Source organism: Perissodus microlepis, chromosome 8, assembly GCF_051167445.1.
Source record: "Perissodus microlepis isolate ML-2025 ecotype Zambia chromosome 8, ASM5116744v1, whole genome shotgun sequence".
Lineage (NCBI taxonomy): Eukaryota > Metazoa > Chordata > Actinopteri > Cichliformes > Cichlidae > Perissodus > Perissodus microlepis.
This window is the reverse complement of record NC_140468.1, coordinates 10,944,983-10,964,287: the sequence shown is the minus strand read 5'-3', so window position 1 is coordinate 10,964,287 and position 19,305 is coordinate 10,944,983. Positions and strand designations below refer to the sequence as shown.

The 19,305-nt window shown below is 42.3% G+C and overlaps 1 protein-coding gene across 5 annotated transcripts in view; it reads right to left on the bottom strand.

Annotated features, from left to right (window-relative positions):
• Window positions 1–150: 150 nt before the first annotated feature.
• ctbp2l (C-terminal binding protein 2, like) overlaps window positions 151–19,305 on the bottom strand; it is a 95,239-nt gene continuing 76,084 nt past the window's right edge. For 4 of the 5 annotated variants that reach the window (XM_084937467.1, XM_084937468.1, XM_084937465.1 and 1 more), the window contains 7 exons: window positions 15,275–15,419; window positions 12,716–12,922; window positions 6,722–6,936; window positions 5,258–5,388; window positions 3,423–3,550; window positions 2,853–2,970; window positions 151–1,202 (listed from right to left, as the gene is read on the bottom strand). In XM_084937467.1, coding sequence (XP_084793593.1) covers window positions 1,022–1,202; window positions 2,853–2,970; window positions 3,423–3,550; window positions 5,258–5,388; window positions 6,722–6,936; window positions 12,716–12,922; window positions 15,275–15,419 — 1,125 coding nt within the window. In that variant the 3' untranslated portion in view covers window positions 151–1,021. Of the gene's footprint in view, window positions 1,203–2,507; window positions 2,583–2,852; window positions 2,971–3,422; window positions 3,551–5,257; window positions 5,389–6,721; window positions 6,937–12,715; window positions 12,923–15,274; window positions 15,420–19,305 lie in introns of all 5 variants that reach the window. The other variant, XM_084937466.1, reaches the window with a different exon arrangement.

Sequence of the window (19,305 nt, the reverse complement as noted above, 5' to 3'; positions counted from 1 at the left end):
GGACCGGGTCACCATGTCTAACAAGACTGCCATTATGATTAATTAGCCATCAGACGCTTCTCTGGAGAGAACTGGATGCATCGCTGAGCTTTTAGGAACTAAAAGTACAAAATAACTTTTATTTTCAAAAGCTTCAGCTGCAATTACGTGTTTAATGAATGGCTTTAGTGTTAATCACCAACTGCTTTAAAAAGTAGTAAGTTGGAGACACTTAAAACTCAAAAATTCTCACACTGTGTACAAGTGCCCTCTAGTGGTGAAAAGCTGTAACTCCAGCTGTGACAGGTGTCAAATGTACCACTGCCAGGAAAGGGTTAAAGCCCACTTTTGATTACTATAATTGATGAACAATCTTTTTCTTTAATTTGATAAATATATATAAGCTGATAATCCATTTTTAGTCATTCACACTGATGATAAAAAGAAAAAAAACAATATTAATAATAATTCTCTTCTGAGGCATAATTGGGGGCCTAAATAACACACACTTGTTACATAATGAGGATTGGAGCTGGGTGAAGAAGAGGCGGGGAAGATTAGGAGCGCTGTCAGGGGTCATACGATCCAGTAACACATGATGCCAAAGGTTTTTTTTCTTTTTTTTTTTCTCTTGTTCAGTTGGTGTGTTTAGAAGTGGGCTTACATTTCCCATGAGCTCTGAGGTGGGTGGAACAGTGGGGGCAGCTGAACAGAGTCTCATCGGGTAATCCCGGAGCACTAAAAACACTGGACTCTGTGTCCACAATCATAGGCATGTCCCAAAGAAAGACAAAAATACATCATCATCAAAGAGTAAAGTCGGTAACTGAACCCAAAGAGACAGAGAGTAAAAACTAAAAGGGTTAAAAGTACAAATTTCCCGGAACACTTCTTTTGTTCCCAGTTGCTGGCTGGATTTTTAGCAGGCAGCCGCTTGTGTCGTTTCACTGTCTCTTGGTCCCAGTTGGTCAGTTGCTTTGATTGGTTGTTTCTGAGTGTCAACAGGCCGGATGAGATGCTGCCGTATGTATCCGTTCTGCTGCTATTGCTCGGTGAGGTGCTCTCTAGTGTCGCCGTGTTTAGAGGGCTGGTTGGGCGATGGGGCCTGGGAGGGATGTGTACCAGAGGGCAAGGTGTGGGCGATGGGCACCCCACCAGGCACCATGCCCTCTAAAGCCCCTGGGATGCCGCCCGGAGCCACTCCAACCACACCTGGCGGGTATCTGGGGAGGGAAAAGGTCAGAGGTTAGTGGTGCCGACACGAGGCTAACCCCCACGTACAACCGTGAAAGACAGGATTCTGTGCAAAGACCTCATCTAGTGAAACTGCTACTTCTTTTCCACCTTTTCAGGAACGTGTTTAAGAGTTACTTAGCTTTCAGGCTGAATTTTCAGATTCAGAATGGTCCAAATTAATGTGAATAAAATTGGAATTTCTTGTCGTTTTAATGTGTCCAGAAAAATATGCAGCCAGATTAGTCTAAACATGAAACAGGTGCAAGATGGAGAAAGAGAGGGAGACTCAACAGATGGCCAGACAAAAAGAGTTTTTGCTGTTTACTAACATTTTACACATCAAACAATTTTAAAAAATGACGTTAATTACTTCTAAGATCAGAACCAGGTTGCAGAAGCTACCAGGCTTTAATTTCATAAAGCTAGAAGCAATGAGGGAGCGGAGGTAAAGAAGAATCCATTAAACTTTGGCGTACATCTGGATCACATTCCTTAAAACAGGACGTGGGCATTGGTGGAGCATGAACTCTCCAGGCGATCTTCCTGTTTATAGGGATTAGATTAATCAACATACTTTGGAAAGTATTTCTTGCCTTGCTTATTGATTTGTTTCTTCATCTTAGATTAAATATGAAACTGTTTCAGTTTCATTATGGTGATTAAAATAAAAAAGGCAAGATACTGTTTGGTCTATAAATGCACATAATCTGCTCATAGCTCGTAAAGTTTTAGTGCCTAATTTAAAAATGATTGGGTCATGATTGATATAAAAAGGAGAAAACACAATCCTCTCATGAAAGAAGCAGCACATGTTCTATTTATCAATGAGCCACATATTTTTCTTTCCCATCAATTTTCTTTTATTGTTTAAAAAAAAATGCAGTTATGCAGTTATCTCAATACTTCCTGAAACACAGACTTTCTGAGACTGTTTGGTGGAAAAGAGCTAATATGTCACATTAGTTAGAGGGGGGAATGGGTGTGGAAATCACAGTAAAATCCATCAACCAGAGAAGGAGAAAATAGCCGGAAAGAACATTCCCAAATAGAAGGAAACCACGAAGCATGACTCCATCCATGGAAGTGCACCTCAATGGTTTCATGTCATGCTTTCTGTGACACTCAAAAACCCACATTCACTGCTACCCATCTCTACTCTGTGTTCATTCAAACAGGTAAGTGCTGAAGGGGAACTACAGGAGGGACACACATCAGGTGAGCTCAGGAGGTGAGAGGGTCTTATATCCAGGACCTCCAACCGGAGGCTGTTGGCCCCGGATGATCGTATTTACCTGGTCCTGATCTAGGCATTAATTTTGTCTTGGGGGATGCCGGTTGTTACGCCTGGAAGAGTTTGGTTCACTTGGCTGCGTGAAAGAAGCACATGGAGGTGGAAATGCTGAGATCAAGAATGGCGAAGAGTGGGATAATGTGGACAGAATTTATTTCTGCTGCTGAGGGGAAGCGTTAGCGGATGAGATGCTAGGCTCTACAGGAGTTTTGAGCTAACCTATAAAAACTCCACTGATCTATCAAGACATCTTTTACAACTGTATAAATGTTACTTTAGTGTAGCTCACAGGTGATAAAATTGTTGTTCTTAAAATGAAAATAATGGCTGTATTTTCAGTCCTTACCTGTAGGCAGCGCCATTATGCTCAGGGTGAACGCCTGGCTGATCCATGACCGCCCACGGTGCCGTAGTGACAAAGAACTCCTTGTTGACGCAGTTTCGTAGGCTGTCAGGGATACGGCCTGTCACGAGACACGCGCACACGCGTTCAGCTTAAAAGAGCTGCATAAATCTGACACACTCGAAGGCTACACTTGTTACAGGGCATGAGCGGCCAGGCTATGCAAAGTGTTAATGAGTTCAGACTGATCAGGCTTAGATACACAAATGCAAATTAGGACCATTTAACAATCAGTTTTTTAAATTCTTTTTTTTGGTCGGGGGTGGCGGCAAGGCCAGCCCCCGAGAGCCACTCTGCTCTGTGTCGTGCAGCTGAGGATGACATCAATTAAGAGGTCTAGATCTAATAAAGGCTGCCGAGGGTCTATTGAAGTGGAAATGTGACATCTGGGAAAGAAAAGACGTGCAACAGGTCACGCAGGAGACTGCACCGAGGCGCGGGCCTCCATAATGAAGCCGTGGATGTTTAGTTTCGATGGATGTTGGACAACAAAATTTAAACGCGGCAGCTTACCAGTGATGGCTCTTCGGATCTCGGTAGCTGCGGCCTCCCTCATTTCCAGTGAGGCCTGCTCGCTGTACCAGGCTGTGTGTGGCGTGCAGATCAGGTTTGGAGCATCTTTCAGTGGGCCCTGAGCAAAACTACAGCACACAGTCAAATTACTACAGTATGCACATTTTCTCCAACAGGAACATGATGGCAGAATTATATTAAAACAAACATCAATAACAGGCTGTACCGGATGTTGTGGAGGGCTTCACTAATTAACTTATAAAGAAATACAAACGTAGAATTAATTATTTTTATTTTGAGGCCAATGACAAAACATATTCTTGTATATCAAAACCATCTGATACTGTAACTATTTCTTTTCCTTTAAAAACTATTTGTGTACAGTTTACATGACAGTTGTCTGGAAATATGGCCAGAGGGGTAAAATGTCAGATCCTGTTATTCACAAATGCCACCATCTTCTTCCTGCTGCTTTGATACTTCCTTTCTGTCAGCCTCTTTCCTCTCAGGAGACTCACAAAAACAGATCAGCATCAACTCCCTCCTCCCCCTCCATCATCCTTGTAACACCTAGCCTGGTTCTCTGCGTGTAAGCTTTGCAACGCGTCAGCAGCGTCCTGAAATCGGTGTCATGCCGCGTGGGACGGAGGTCCAAAGTTATGAAACGCTCCCCCGTTGACATGCTGGGTTAGCAGAGCATGAGTTCCAGATTCATTGGGTTCAGTTTCAGCCTTCTCGAGCAGCCACTCAGCTGAGCAGCTGTCCAGAAATAATCAGCCTCCAAACTCTCTGACTGCCCCCGACGCGTGAACAACACAACACAACACCAGTTACCCGCTGAGACGGAAAACACGGATCTTAGGATGGTGGAGAAGTGGGACGCGTACCAAGCTGTTTGCCTTCTGGTGAAAGCAGTTCATAGCTCAAAGCTAAAACACGGTGTCAAATCATAAGGGGAACAGGTGAGCTTTGGGGAATAAATCTGAAATTACTTCATTTACAATTAGTTCAGACTGGTTACCCAGTGTCACCAGTATAGTTTAAGTTTTGAGCAGGGGTTTTGATGGTGTAAAACAGCAGTTTTTAAACAGTGTACTAGGAATTTAATATTCATGATGAAGCTGTTACCAGATTTTCTAATTATTCATATCACCAGTACTTAACTGAATTCATTTGTTTATAATTGACAACAAAAGCAACAAGTGTCAAGATGTCATTTGAATAGTTATTAAATCAATTCAGCAGTACTTGTAACTCATTCATTCATTTGCCAAAATGAAGAAATTATAGATTTATTGATTATACTTCAAATTAAGCTGTACACTTTCACTCTTAATTAGCTGATTGCATGTTATGACACACTTACTGATGCCTTTTCACCAAGTTTTGGCCTTTCACCACTTTGCCCCCGGCACTTTCTCACGAATAAAGCACAAGGAAAAATGTCCAAGAAGGTCTGTTTTAATAATTCTATATAAATATGGTCTTTTCTTGGGTTATCGTTGTGTTTGGATACCAAAAAAATGGAGATTATTCACCTCTTTTTGTACCTCTCTTCAAACTCAAGCATACACCTGTACCTTTAAATGTTTTTAACTTGCTCTGACAAGAATAAATCCAGCTCTCCATCTCCTCAATTCTATTACACGCAGGGCCCTGAAGGATCCTTTTAGAAGCATATGATTTCTCTTTTATCTCATTATAACTATATCTGCCATTGTTCCTGCCTGTTTGTCTATCTCTTAAAGGTTTTCTGTCTCTTTGTCTTTCCCTTCCTACACACCCATCACTTTGCTTGCCTATATCTGTCCAGGATTTGGCACGTGTGCATTTACCTGAAGGGCTCGGTCTCATGGACGTCTAAGGCAGCTCCGCGTATCCTTCCCTCCTTTAACGCCTGGGCCAGAGCTTTCTCATCCACCAGACCTCCCCGTGCAGTATTGACCAAGAATGCACCCTGACGCATCTGTAGTGCAAAAGGCATGCAAACACAAACAAGTCAACACCAGGAAAGGCACAGATGAAGCCAGCTTTTTTACAGCTCATGTATGGACTTTTGTGTGTATGCCAGCCTGGCAGGCAAATGAATGTGTTTGATCTAAAAGAGAGCATCAATCTGGATTATATGTCTTAAGACATATTAAACAGGACATAAATTAAGAAGAAGGAATAAAATGGTGACATCTCTGTTTCACCTGACACCTAAAAGATCTAGGAGACAGAAAGGCAACTGGGACAAATGCTGTCAGATGTGGGATATAGAGCAGGCTTTGTTCAAACCAAGGAGATGAAATGAAGGACGAGGGATGAGCTGAAAGATGAAGTAGCGCCGCCACCCCTTGCTGCTTACCGGGGGGAGAAAAATAAGGCACAACAAAAAGTGTATGAGGGAGGAAGAAAAAAAAATCAAATGAATATGCTCAGAAGAAAGTAATCCCTTAATGTTGACAAAAGCTGAAATCCAGGGGCATGAAAAGCCTTTACGCTGGCAGGCAGTCTTTTATTAGGCCTTGGTGGTTTTGACACACAGAAAATACACAAACATGCACACACACGTTTCCACTTTAAACGCTAAGAGCCACTGCCAAATTCTGGGTGAGGAAAGACAGAAAAGTGTTCTTTCATTGCAGCACTTAAGAGGCAGCTGAGAATCTTGTGCTTTGGAAAAGACACAGAGTTAACTGGGTTAGGCTATTACCCTACACCCACTCCTCTTCATCTCCTCACATACTGTAACTCAGGAAGAATGGAGTGCGAGGGACAAGACAAAGAGAGAGAGAGAGTGTGTCACAGTGCGGGGTGATATTGACAGAAGGGAGATGCGTCCCCAGCTTGTGCAGTTCCTCAGCTGCCCTGCAGGTGTCACCCCAGGCAGTGCCTCAGAGTGCAGTTATTGACTCAGAGAGCAGCACTTTCCCCTCACACTGTGCAGCCTAGTCGATATATTTGCTGTAGCCGTGGGCTGGCACTAATTGCATTTGACAGAGCAAAGGAATGAATTTGTGTCCAGCTTTGGTGGAGCTTAAGATAAAGAGCAGGGAATGTACAGGCAGGAAGGGTGCTGCTGTTTCCAGTCCTTTTTTTTTCTTCCTGCTTTCTCTTTCTGCCAGATATAATGCTCTTTAGGACAGACACTAGGCTGACAGAGTAATAATATACCAGCATCTCGACTTGTCTACCTGCTAGATAGCACCGCATTAAGCCCACATCAGGTCACACCTGTTCAATGGGATGTTCAGCTCTGTCTGGGTGACACGTGTACGGGCGACGCGCGTCTGTGTTTGTTTTGAGTAATGCACCTGTTTGATGGTGAAGTCGTTGATGAGGTGATGGTTGTGTTCGTTCAGGTTGCAGTGCAGGGAGACGCAGTCGCTCTGGTAGAGCAGGTCCTGCAGGGTGTAGACGCGCTGGACGCCCAGCGAGCGCTCCAGGCCGTCCTGCAGATAGGGGTCGTAGAAGATGACGTTGAAGCCGAAAACCTTGGCTCGCACTGCAACCGCCTGGCCCGAACGACCTGGGGACACAGACAAAGAGTTTATAAAGTTTGTCAACGTGCTCAAAGACACAGAGGGATTTCTCGTACTTTTACAGAGCGTGTCTTCTCCAGAAAAAGCCAGGCAAGTTCAAAAGATGCACTGTTAAATACCAGTTCACTGATCATTTACATGTCTTGTTAACTATTAACTCTTTAAGTAGTCTTCCGAAATAGTTCTCCAGCCTTCTTAAAGGACATTCAAAGCTCTTCTTTGGATGTTGGCTGCCTTTTGTTCTGTTCGCTGTCAAAATAATCCCACACTGCTTCAGTAATGTTGAGGTCCGACCGCTCCATGGTTTGTGTGTGTTTTCTATCCAGGTATGCTTTTACTGAATTGGCAGTGTGTTTCGGGATCACTGTCATGTCACAAAATTAAACTGCTCAGATGCCTTCCAGATGGTATTGCATAGTAGCCAAAATTTGACGGTACATTTCTGTGTTCATAATACCATCAATTTTGACACGATCCCCAACACCACTGGTTCATCTTGGTTCATCATACCATAAGACCTGTTTCCAGTTCTTGTGTAATTTGTCATATCTCAGCCTTTTCTGTTTCCCTTGCTTAAGTCTTCTTGACAACCACCCCTTCCATTGAGACCACACTAGACCATCCCAAAAGGTTGATTCTGATCATCTGGATGTAGCGTTTTCAGTGGGTGAGTGCACGATGACTGAAACTAGCACCACTGAACAATGGGCTGGGAGGTCAGTTGTTGATCAATGGTCATGAGAATTTGCACATTAATGATCAAGGAACTGACCTCCCAGCCCATCGTTCATTCAGTGATGTTAGTTTCAGTCATTGTGCAATGTATTGTTTATAAGGTTGGGGAAACCGGCAGTCAGCTGAGACTGAAGAAGTCACTTGGATGAGTGACGAAATGTTTCTCCCACTGAAAACACTACATCCAGATTGGGATTTACTTACTTGGATGATTGAGCATGCATCAAGACGTACTAGACCATCTACTAGTTTGCAGATATGTATCAAGAAGATGTAGGACTGTAGAATTGCGTCCGCAGTGTTTTCTATCTAACATTCACACTCCAGTGAACTCATTGGGTTCAGCATCTTGCACTCACAATATCATCATGCAGAGGAGGACCAGGGATTGAACCATGAATCTTCCAGTTAGTATGGGAACTCCGCAACCTTCTAAGCCACAGCCATCCACCACTCTAACCCTTTGAAGACACACTGCAAACAATGCAGAGATATAAGTTTTTGTCTTATAGCTCTTCAGAAACCACCTTGCCAATCCAAAAAAAGGGGGGAATAGGTTTTATTATTGTGACAGAATACTATTGACAAACTGCCTAAAGATACAATTTAAAATTAGTTCTTTGCTAAATTGAGCACTGGCTCATCCCCTGAGTTGAGTGCTTTTTTATGCTTGAACAAAAAGAATAAAATAAATAAATAAAGAATAAAAAAAGAGAAAATAATCAAGTACAAGTTCTGACCTGAAAATGAGCAAAAAAGAAGCCAATGTCTAAAAAAAACCTTCACAAAAAATAAACCTTTCATTCTTCTAATAGTAACAGGATGTCACTTGAACATCTTTCATGTCGCAACAGCCTTTTCATGTCGGCTTTATTATATTAAAGATGTGAAAAAGGCTACTTTTAATATCACCAAGGAAAAAAAGGCTTAAGATGAAGACAAGGAGCTATGATGAAAAAATTAAAAAACAACAAGAACAAACAAACAAAGGGCCTCATTCACCGTGTGTGCTTTTTAATTTGTGCACAAAATAAGCACTCACACAAAAGTCAGGTTTGTGGACCGTGCGAAAGCAGCCAATTTTGCTCTTACTATCGTGTGCACGTTAGAGAATCACTGTAAATCAGCAGGTGCACGCACGTTACTTGTAGTCAGCATACTTCCGTGGCCCCATTTTTCTCTATATAAGGAAACATGTTTGCCTAGAGGCGGATCACAGAGAAAGCTGTGAAGCTGTTCTAAGAGAAAAAAGGTCACTTAAGCAAAAAAAAAAGTTGTGGACCAAGAGACTCGGGTTGCAATCACTGAAGCGGTAAATACTGAATCCTTGACGCACAGACCGTGACTTAGATATAAGAAAAAAGCTTAAGATACAAGTTTATGGAAAAAGGAATAACCGACCAGATTATACAAACATCCGTAAGTAGGACATTGTTGAAACAGTGGCGAGGTGACGGCGATGACGTCCAGCAAGGATGAAAGGCAACGGATTTGTGTTTATTTTATGTAATTGGCCACTGCCTTAATAAATTAAGGGTTTTTTAAGTGTTTTAAGTCAGTTTTAACCTGCTAAGCATTTAGTCAAAACATGTATGTTTATATTTTCTAAGTCTGAGGCAGCTCTACGTTCGTTTGCCGTGCACCAACCAATTCAGGCACGAAAACACGGATGGATCCCGGATTTGTGAGTAAAACATTTGTTTGTGCTGATTAGGCACACGTTTGTGCAAACACACTGTTTGTGAATGAGGCCCAATGTGAGGTGAAGTTGTGAGACAGTGAATCAGAAACTGAATGTGCAGCATTCGAGCCTCTCCCTCTGTCTCTCACAGCCATTTGTTGTGTAGGATGCGAGTCTCCACTCTGTTGGCTGGAGACGCCAGTTTCTGCTCTGCAGCAGCAGCTGAGAGAGAGAGAGGGACAGAGTAATGGAGAGGTGGATGTTGCTCGTAAAAAGGATCGATAAGGTCCTTTACACTCTCAAGGTCCCCTCTTTGTGATCGAGCATTATATCCTGCTCTTACACTCCACAGCTGAAGAGAATCACTCCTTCTCTTCTTCTCCTTCAATGTCAGCCGATAAGAGACGTGCAATGCTAAAGACCCAGATATAGCTGCAGCTACCGCACAATAAAACTACTAATTTTGCGATGATCACAGTTGCGCACTTTACTTTTCTTCGAGTGATTCATCTGTCCATTTCTTTCTGCTAACGTTACTTTTCCTAATTTTCACAGGCCACGTTTGACACAACACAGAGCGTGGGTGTGAGCTGCTGTAAGTGCAAGCTAAAAAAGCGATGCAGACAGCAGCAGTAAAGAAATCAATTTTTTAAAAAGATTTTTCTTGTCAGTTTGAAACAGACCAGGTCATCCTGCAGCTGCAGTACGATGTGGTTTACTAAACCTTTTGGAGCAGCTGTGGAAAGTTGGATCATCACTTCTTCTGCAATGATTTCTTCTGCCTCTCTGATTGTTGGAAAATGTCTGCAAAGAACTGGGTTTAAAGAGAAACTAGATCTACACAATCTTGATTTACAATAAGATCAGTTAACAGCTGAAGTTTTTGGCATCTAAAAATACCTCTAACTTTGTTGCACTGGAAAAAAAAGAATTAGTATTTTTTTTGTGCGGATTTTTCCTTTAATATGTCAGCTCCTCTGTCTTCTCTATTTCTAAGCCTCGCCCTCCTGTCCCACACTTATCAATGCCACGTGCAGCGAAAACCAGGGGGTCTGCCACCCACTCAGGTGGATCTGAACATTTTGAGCTCTGTCATTTCACTCTCGACTCGGCAGCAGATGTTTGCTTTGCATTGCAAATTTTTCTGCTGACAAAGGTTTCAGATTCTGCAGTAAAACACGAGGCTGAAGCACCAATTCTTGAAATCAGCTCTGTCTCACCCAACAGTGAAGAGGCAAACATGGTGGCAATTGGCCAAGAGGTCAACGTTTTTTTAAAAAACATTGTTTCAAAAGTCAGATTATCTCTACTGTTTTTACAAAAGGAACCAGGCGACATCACAATATCACTGGAGATATTTTCCATATGCTGCAAAGAAATGCAACAAGTGCAAAATCCAATAACGTGCAATACTGTTATTTGTTCTCTTTAGCTTTCAAATACTTGTCAGTTGTGTCTGTGTGCCATTCGGCGCAGGCAGGTAGTGCACAATCGTCTGAAAAGAGCTGCCTGCTTCATGTGGAGATGATACTGATCATAGTGGTGAGAGTGAACTAAACCTAATCACTCAAATAAACTGGTTTGAGTGATTAGACTTTTCACTGTGAGCAACTTCAAGATGGATGTAATGGGATTCTGTTAATTAAAAATTTAAGTGAGTACAGTTAGCATAGAAAAATGTGCAATTACCAGAGGCTGTCAAAAAGTCCTTATTTACCTTGCGATTGTGTCTCTTAAAACATGGAAGCATAACTTTGGTGGTTGGATATTCAGTTTTTATGTTTCCTTGACACATAATCGGCTAATGTTGCAGAAATATGTGGGAAGGATTAGACTTGGGTAATGAATTCCAACATTTTCTCATCGGTCCTCATCTGCATCTGCTGCAGTATCAACACTGTCTTTGCATGGCTAATTTGATTTGACCAACTGGAAATGCTAAATATGCAAGTGGAATTTTCTTTGTTTTGAATTTGCTTTGAGACGTTTCAAGAGAAAGTAATTATACTTGTCTGCAATCACTTTTAGTATAAGATGCAACATTTAAAAATATCATTTTTAGGGGAATATAATGTGTTAAAAATGTTGTTTTGCATTTAGTAACTAAAATGGCATTTCGAGCTTATCACACTCAACCCTGATGATCATTTAAGCCTTCATTCATATAAAAATGCTGATTAAAGGTATCTTAGATGTCTCTTCCCAGACTAACATATTCCCCAAATTCCAAAGTTGAAAATGAGTTTGATTGGATCAAATTTAGTTGATAGGATTATCCTGGATATCACTTTTTTACTGGAGGTAGATAGGCAGACCACAGCTACTTGGTTACATTTACATATGAGAAATAACAGAATAATTCATAACTAAAAGGCTTGAACTTATTTTTGAGAAGAAGATCAAAAGGTTGGTTGTTTGGTATTTCAAGTCCTTGAGTCTACTGTCACCCCAGAGCTAGAGGTTTTTTTTTCAGTCTGTGTATTTGCAGACAGAGTTGTGCAGCTGGCTGAATATGCAGAGTCCTAGAAACCAACGCCAAGAGGCCTTCGATGTCCCCAACCTCCCACTGACAATGGATATTGTTTTGGAGACAGCTTGAGCCAGAAAGACCAGCAGAGGAGGCTGGAAGTGGGAGGACTGGGTGAGGAAGGGAGAGACAGGGGGGAGAAATCTTCCCTGCCAGGACCCGCTGTTCAGGCACAGTTAGTCCAGGCAGCTGTCTGGGACCTGTAGAGGAGGAAGGAGGTTGTGTGTTTGTGTGTGTGTGAGGGGGGGAGGTGTATGTGGACAGAGAGATAAGGTGGCACTCAGGAAAGGCTTGTGAGAAGACAGAGCATCTGTCGGCCCGGTGATGTTGTGACAGGGCAGAGTGACGCACAAACACACACAATCACCACTAAAACAGGTGCAGAGAGGGAATCAAGTCAGAACACACACACACAGAGGAAGAATCTAGTCTGCCAGGAGGCCTGATCATGGCAGGGCAAGATGTCGAGGGACCGTGGTGACAGAGAAGAAGAGTTGAAAACAGAAGAAGAGAGAATAATAGAGATATAATGGTGAGCATTAGAGCAGTGGGATGAGAACAGTGAGAGAGAGGAAGTCAGCCCGCAGGGAGGCGAAACAGACAACCTTGAGATAATCTGTGGGACGGGCAGAGGGTGAAAAATAACCTTATCAGAGCAGGAAAACAGAAGGCACACTGAGTGGTGAGAGGATATGAAAGCACAAAAGTGGAAGCAACGGAAGGGGGAGTAAATAAAAAAAAACCATGATGAAAATAAGAGGAAAAAGCAAGAGAAGGAACCAGAAAAAGGCTAAAAGAGGAAAGCGAATAACTGAATATTCACCAAAACCGATGAGACCCAGGGTTTCGCCACGTATGCGGGCGGCACCGGACGCCACCTCCCGGATTTGCTCCACACTCTGGACTCGCGTGCCCTCCCGCAGAGCTTGGTAGAGCCAGGTGTTCCGCCGGTAAAGGTTGAGGATGTGGCACAAGGTCGAGTCTGCCGTCTCCTCCACAGCTGCCGAGGGAATGTTGCACACGGCGATGCCTAAAGATAGAACAGTAAACACAGACAAGGCAGAAGAGTTGAAAAGCACATTAAAGACGTATGTGACACGTGAAATATGAGTACAGAGAGAGATTTTATTGTCCAGGGCTAAAACCAACATGGGTCACTATGATTTCTGATATTCATGGTCAGCATCTCAAGGGAGTGTGAAAATGACTGTTTGTTTTGGGAACATCAGAATATGTCGGCTTCATTGGAGCGTGACCTCCAGCACGCATTGCAGCCGAGGATGAAACAGACCGGCGGATTTGGTGTGCCGGATTGATGTTTTTCATGTACCAGTCAGTCTACATTCCAACCCTCGCTTATGCTACACTGGGTCATGACCAAAAAAGTAAGGTCACGAATAAAAGCAGATGAAAATAGTTTCTTTTGTAGGGTGGCTGGGATCAGTCTTGGAGATAGAGTGAGGACCTTGGACATCCAGAACCTGCTAGAGAGATTATACATCTAGCCTAGTCTGGGAATCTCAGGATCCCACAGGAGTAACTGAAACGTGTTGCTGGAGATAAGGACGACTAGAATACTCTGCTTAGGCAGCTGCCACCCCTAACCTCACTTTAGACAAGTAGAAGATGATGGATACATGAATGGATATTATGTACTATAACACAGGTCATATATTATAAAAACTTCAAAGGAAGCTTTTGGTCCAAAAGTATATTTAATTATATTTACCCATATAGGGTTGATATCTTCTGTAGAAATAACTGCCTTCTCTAGATTTTAATTTAACTTTTCTCGTGATGCTCAAAGCGTCAACAACAAAAAACCAAACAAAAAAACCCAAAAGCTACTTAGCGGTAATGTTTCTGAAGCCCTCATTCACATACTTTATAGTTTTATGTAGGAACCACCACACAGAAAAAGCTCAGCTGAAGAGTGAACACATATAATGTTAACACTTGTCTAGCTGTCACTAGCATTAGCCTCTCATCACAGGTAGACGGGTGGCCTTTTCTTGAAACAGTTGGCGAGCATAGTTTAATAAAAGAAAGAGAGAGAAAGATACTTCCTACACGAAACTGATCACAATAAAGTTTGTGGATGTATATAAATCTACATATGCTATATTTTGAAAAGCCAAATGTAATTTTTAGCATCACGACTGCCAATTAGGGCACTGTTTTCAAAAGAAAGGCAAATATTTCAACAGTGAAAATCTCCAAAGCATTACAGGCCAGAGGAAAAACATGAAAAGTTGATAATGGTGTGAACTGATCCCTTAATAACTTGGGTTATCTTTAATTAGGTCTATATTTGAGCAACGTAATCAGTATTCCAAACATCACCTGCTAAACGTCGATAATAATATGAAGATACACACGTAAATATGTAAAGTCAAGATCTTATCCAGTGCAGTGTTCATAATTTTGTTCCTCTCAGCCGATATACAGGCCTGACCTTGTGGTATTACCTTGCCGTTTCCTCCAACAACACAGACTACTTTTTTTTTTTCTGTTCTAACACTTAAGCACTTCTGCCTGCCCTCATTCTCCTCCTAATGTCCTCATCTCACTCTGTATCTCGGAGTAACAGCGCAGTCGTCTCTAGACAGCAAAAAATAGACCGAGCCTGCTCAATCAATGGCCCCTTTTTTCTTCTCCCCGAGAACAGCCGTCATATCAGCGCCGCCTTCTCCAGGCACGATAGCTTTTGACTCCTGTGTTGCAAGGCAGAGCGCCTTCGGTGAGTGGGTGGCAGTTAGACACAGTATCTCATATTGGCAGGGAAATGGCAGCTTTGTCAACTGTAAGAGCTTTTTGAGCCACCAGCCTGCTGATATAAGCCTGGGTGGTGTTTCAGGGAGAAAACTGAACTCTTCTCTTTCCCCGTGTGTCTTTTACTCTCTCTTTGAACATTCTGGCTCACAGCGGGATGTCTGCACTTCATCTGACTATTTATTCAGCCTTTGATACTATTCAGAAAAAATCCATACAGTAAAAACAAGGAAACGGTATACGTGGTATTCGAAGTAGTCCGCTTTAGGGACAACGACTATTAGCTCTATTTCATCGCTGCTTTTCTTTTAGATGGTCAGTCCAATTTTAACACTGCGATGTGATGAATCTTCCCTTCAAGATTCACCTAAATCTGATTACAGGCACCTGAGGTATCGTTTGCCATTAACAGGCAAACAAACGATCAAACAAGCAAATCAGCAGACCTGCTCCCTCACAAGAAATCAATGCGACGCGGGATAGTCGTATCAAAGGAGCACAAAACAAATTAGAGCTTTGCTCAGATGTAGAAAAAGAGGCTGTTACACGAGCACAGATGTGGAGAAGAAAATGATTATGATTTAGTAGCCGCTATTTAAAGAGTTCATACCCAGCTCTCCAGCAGCCTTTATGTCAATGTTGTCGTAGCCGCTGCCGATGCGGATGATGATGCGTAGAGCTTTGAACTTTTCCAGGTCCTCTCTGGTCAGGGTGATGGTGTGGTACATCATGGCACCCACTGCCTCATTAAGCACCTGCAGACACATGTATTCATTAAATTTTGCATGACACAACTGAATGAAATGCTTTTCCCTCCTTAATCTGTATCTTCCGTTGGCCAGTTTACTCGTTTACTCATGCAAAACACGGCTATTAAATCCACTTGGGGATACAAGAGCTCATGACAATCACACTGTCGCATTCCTTTCAGAGATGCTGTGAAAATCACACGCCTGCTGTGACTTCCGACATTTGTGAACATTATAGATTTCACATCGAGGGGGAACTACAGACATCACATGGCCGCGAGCAACACTGACACATTGTCCATTTAACAGACCTGCACTGGAAGTAGAAACAGTCATTATATTGTCTTGCGGGGGCTCAGTTCTGCACGGTATTCACAATTGCACCAAGAGCGTTTACGGACACAAGATCTGGATAAGTGACTGGATAGAGAGGTACTGATTGCAGGATAAGCCTTATGAATTAAATAGAATAATAGAATTAAAATAGCCCCATTATGAAGAAAGTAACTAATTTACCACCCAGACTGTACCGCTCTGTATTTCAGGCTTCAAAATTTCCCGATTCCAGGGAATGTATCCCGCATTTGCCCTAGTAGCTTGTGTCTCCAAAAGTTGATTCTATTCATCTGGATGTAGCGTTTTCAGTGGGAGAAGATGAACAGAATCAACTGAGATTTACTTACTTGGATGATTGAGAATGCATCAAGACTAGTAGCTTGTGGTTATTTCTTCCAAATGTTCTTACCTGCTGTACTCATGCATTGAGTAAAATTTTAGGCTGCGCAAACTCCAGCTTAAAGATGCATGTCAGCTAAGTGTAAGTGAAAGTGGTTGTTACTTATTTTAAAGCAGGTAAAGGTCAAAACTAACTGTGCTTTTAAACAACCACATGGTGGCGTTGTTGAATCTACCTACCCAAAGACAATCCATTCAAGTTAAATAAAAAAGAATAAATAAAAACAATCTTAAGATGTACCAAGTGAAACATTTCCCAAAAAAGTCTGAATTCTGTCACCTTGGACAGGGGGTGGGCAATCACTGTGAAATGCTGCTCACGCTGCTCCACTTAACGTGGACAAGGTGACCTGGCCTGTGATGTGGATCTAAACTATTCCCCTTCAGTATCAGCCCCGGCCCCTGTCAGCGCCTAAATAACAGCTCTACATTCACCTCCAGCCAAGCTGCATTAGCTTTCCTGTGATTAGTAGATTAGCTCTGAATTTCCATACTGCTTTTATTAGAGCAGTGTCCTGGACAGGCCTTCCAGATATTAGTTCAAGGTTAAAACACTCCTTACACGCACATGCGCGACCGGCCAAAATGCACACATACATAATTGTCTCCCTCTGCGCTGATCCTGAAGGTCTTGTGTTGTTTTTGAGCTGGGGGAAGGAATCTTCTAGCCTGATTGTAGTTGATGTTAATGGAAACTCTGACCTCAGCTACATCCCCCTCTCCACTGTAACCAAACCCTTATCGCTTTAAGGATCTATCATTTCTTATGACGCCTGGACTTTTCTGAGAAGGCACAAAGCCTGTGTTTCACATTTAGCCCGGCTGAGCAAAAGATAGACTGTTTCAAGGGAGTTTTGATTTGGTGATGTGCACACTGTAGTGCACACTCCTAGCTTCTAGGAGGGGGACTTTATGGCTATGAAGTCATCCCGTGAGTGATCCGCAGGGAGGTTGTGCTGCTCAAACTGTTGCGTCATAAAACTACAGACTACTTAAAACTTCTTACAACAAAGGTGGCTTAGCATTTTGCACGACAGCGTCACAAAATACTGTGAAATATGTCATAACACAACAAGCTCTGACCCCGCTGGCCATTGTACCTTCAACATCCACTTTAGCAGTGCATCGATTGAAGTTTCAGACAAAAAAAAAACATCCTTGAGACTAACGTGATGAAGGAGAGGAATTAAAAACAGCAGTAAAATTTCAGTGAATGTGGACTTCAAGAACTGGTGAAAGCACATATGACCTTTTTAACCTAGCGTTACGCAAGAGAAGCTGGTTAGTTAGATTAACAGGGTCAATTCACTAGTTTTGTTTTGCACAAAATCTTTCAATACTTCTAAAACAAATCCATCCACACGAGATGTGCTGATTTTACAGAAGACTACATGCCAGGTCCAGCCGCTTAGGTCAGAGGGAGGTTACCAGTTTTCCTGGTTGCAGCCTCAGTGCTTATCTAAAGCAACGTGGCTTCTTGCACATTTACCCCAGTCCCCCACCTAAATAGTGAAATGGCAGCAAGAAAGCAAATAAGTTAATTTGTTAGTGCCAAAGAATAAACAGATGTTAACCAGTATGTCCACTAAACTAGTCTGACACCTGGTTCCTCCAGTATGCACCTTAAACTGTTTTCATGCAAGAGCCTGAACCTCCTAAATGCCCCCATTCGTCCTTGTGTGTGTGTGTAACAGATAAAGCACAGCATTTAATATGTGAATGTGAACGGGTGAAGTACTTTAACAACAGAAAAGTGTTATAAATATCTACATAACCCCATTTAGCATTTATTAAAGGATTTACTGCTTTGAAAATTTATTGTTTCTTATAAATGGAAAATAGTAAACATTTGCTGATATTGTGAAGACTTTCTATTCACAGTTTAACTAATGACGCGAGACGACAACACGCAATGTATGGCTCCCCCCCCCTGCATTTTAGAGATTGAACTGTTAACTGAACACAGTATCATCATTTTTCCATCTATCATCTTTTAGTTACATTAAGAGTCATTAGCTGCAAGCCCCAAGCTTAACACCTCTTTTGGATGATCACAGTCAGGCGGCGCACAAAGTAATAGGCCAATATTGACTCCCTGCCATATGGGCTCTCATCCAACTTTTACAAGCCACATGTGGTTATGAGGCGCGACGACCGTGACAAAGACGAGGGATCAGAGACCTTGGATTATGATGCTGGAGCGAAGGTGCTGCATACAGGATTTGGTCTCACTGAAGTGGTATTGTAACTTGATCTTGATTGGTATTTGCCTGTGTGCTTTATCGTATCCCTATCACTTGAGAAAAAAGAGGATTACCAGGTAGAAGACTTCACATAACCTTAGGCAACTTTCATATTCAATCCTCGGCCAATCTTTTCCATAAGATTTATTTTTTTTATTGTTGTCTAGTGTATATGTACGGGAGTGTGGCAGCTGCTGTCTGCCCTGACAACATTGAACTGAAACTCCCAGAGTTATCAACACTGCATCTTCGCATCCATGCTGCAGAAAGCAGAGATTGGACATTTTCAATCTATACCGCCCCTCTGGGTATCTAGACTGCAAGTTATTACTGCGAACTGCTGAATATGCTTGCGAGGTGAACATTACAATCATGTTTTTCCTGATAAGGCAGTGTTAAAACAAACAAAAAGCTACCCACTTTCCCCCCCTTCTCCTCACCGCCCAAGGTCTTTGATTGAATTGATCTCTATGCAAATGCTTCTTTTTTAATATGTCCCATTTTCATAAAAACAGCGCGATGGAAGATATAGCAGCCCTCACTCTGTCTGCAGATGAAGAGATAGCACTTGGGTGATACCCATTTCTGTGGCCATATATTGTTTTGTAGCTACGGCGCTGCATAAAAAGCAATAAAGAGCCTCTACAAGCCAATGTAATTACACCGCATCCCCGCTGTATGAGATTCTCTATTAGAACAATGGCACTGATATAGGCGTTACAGTCAGTGCTACAAAGTGACATTAAATCATAATGAAGCCACTATATTTTAACTGACAGGTGTGTATGAGGCCAATATAACGCACTTCACATATCAGCGCTATAGAAAAAGGAAGAGGGAGATATGAGTGACGGGTAAATTCCGTCTCTCCATCAAGGTTCAGCTGCGATGTGGAAGACATTGAAAGTGAACTA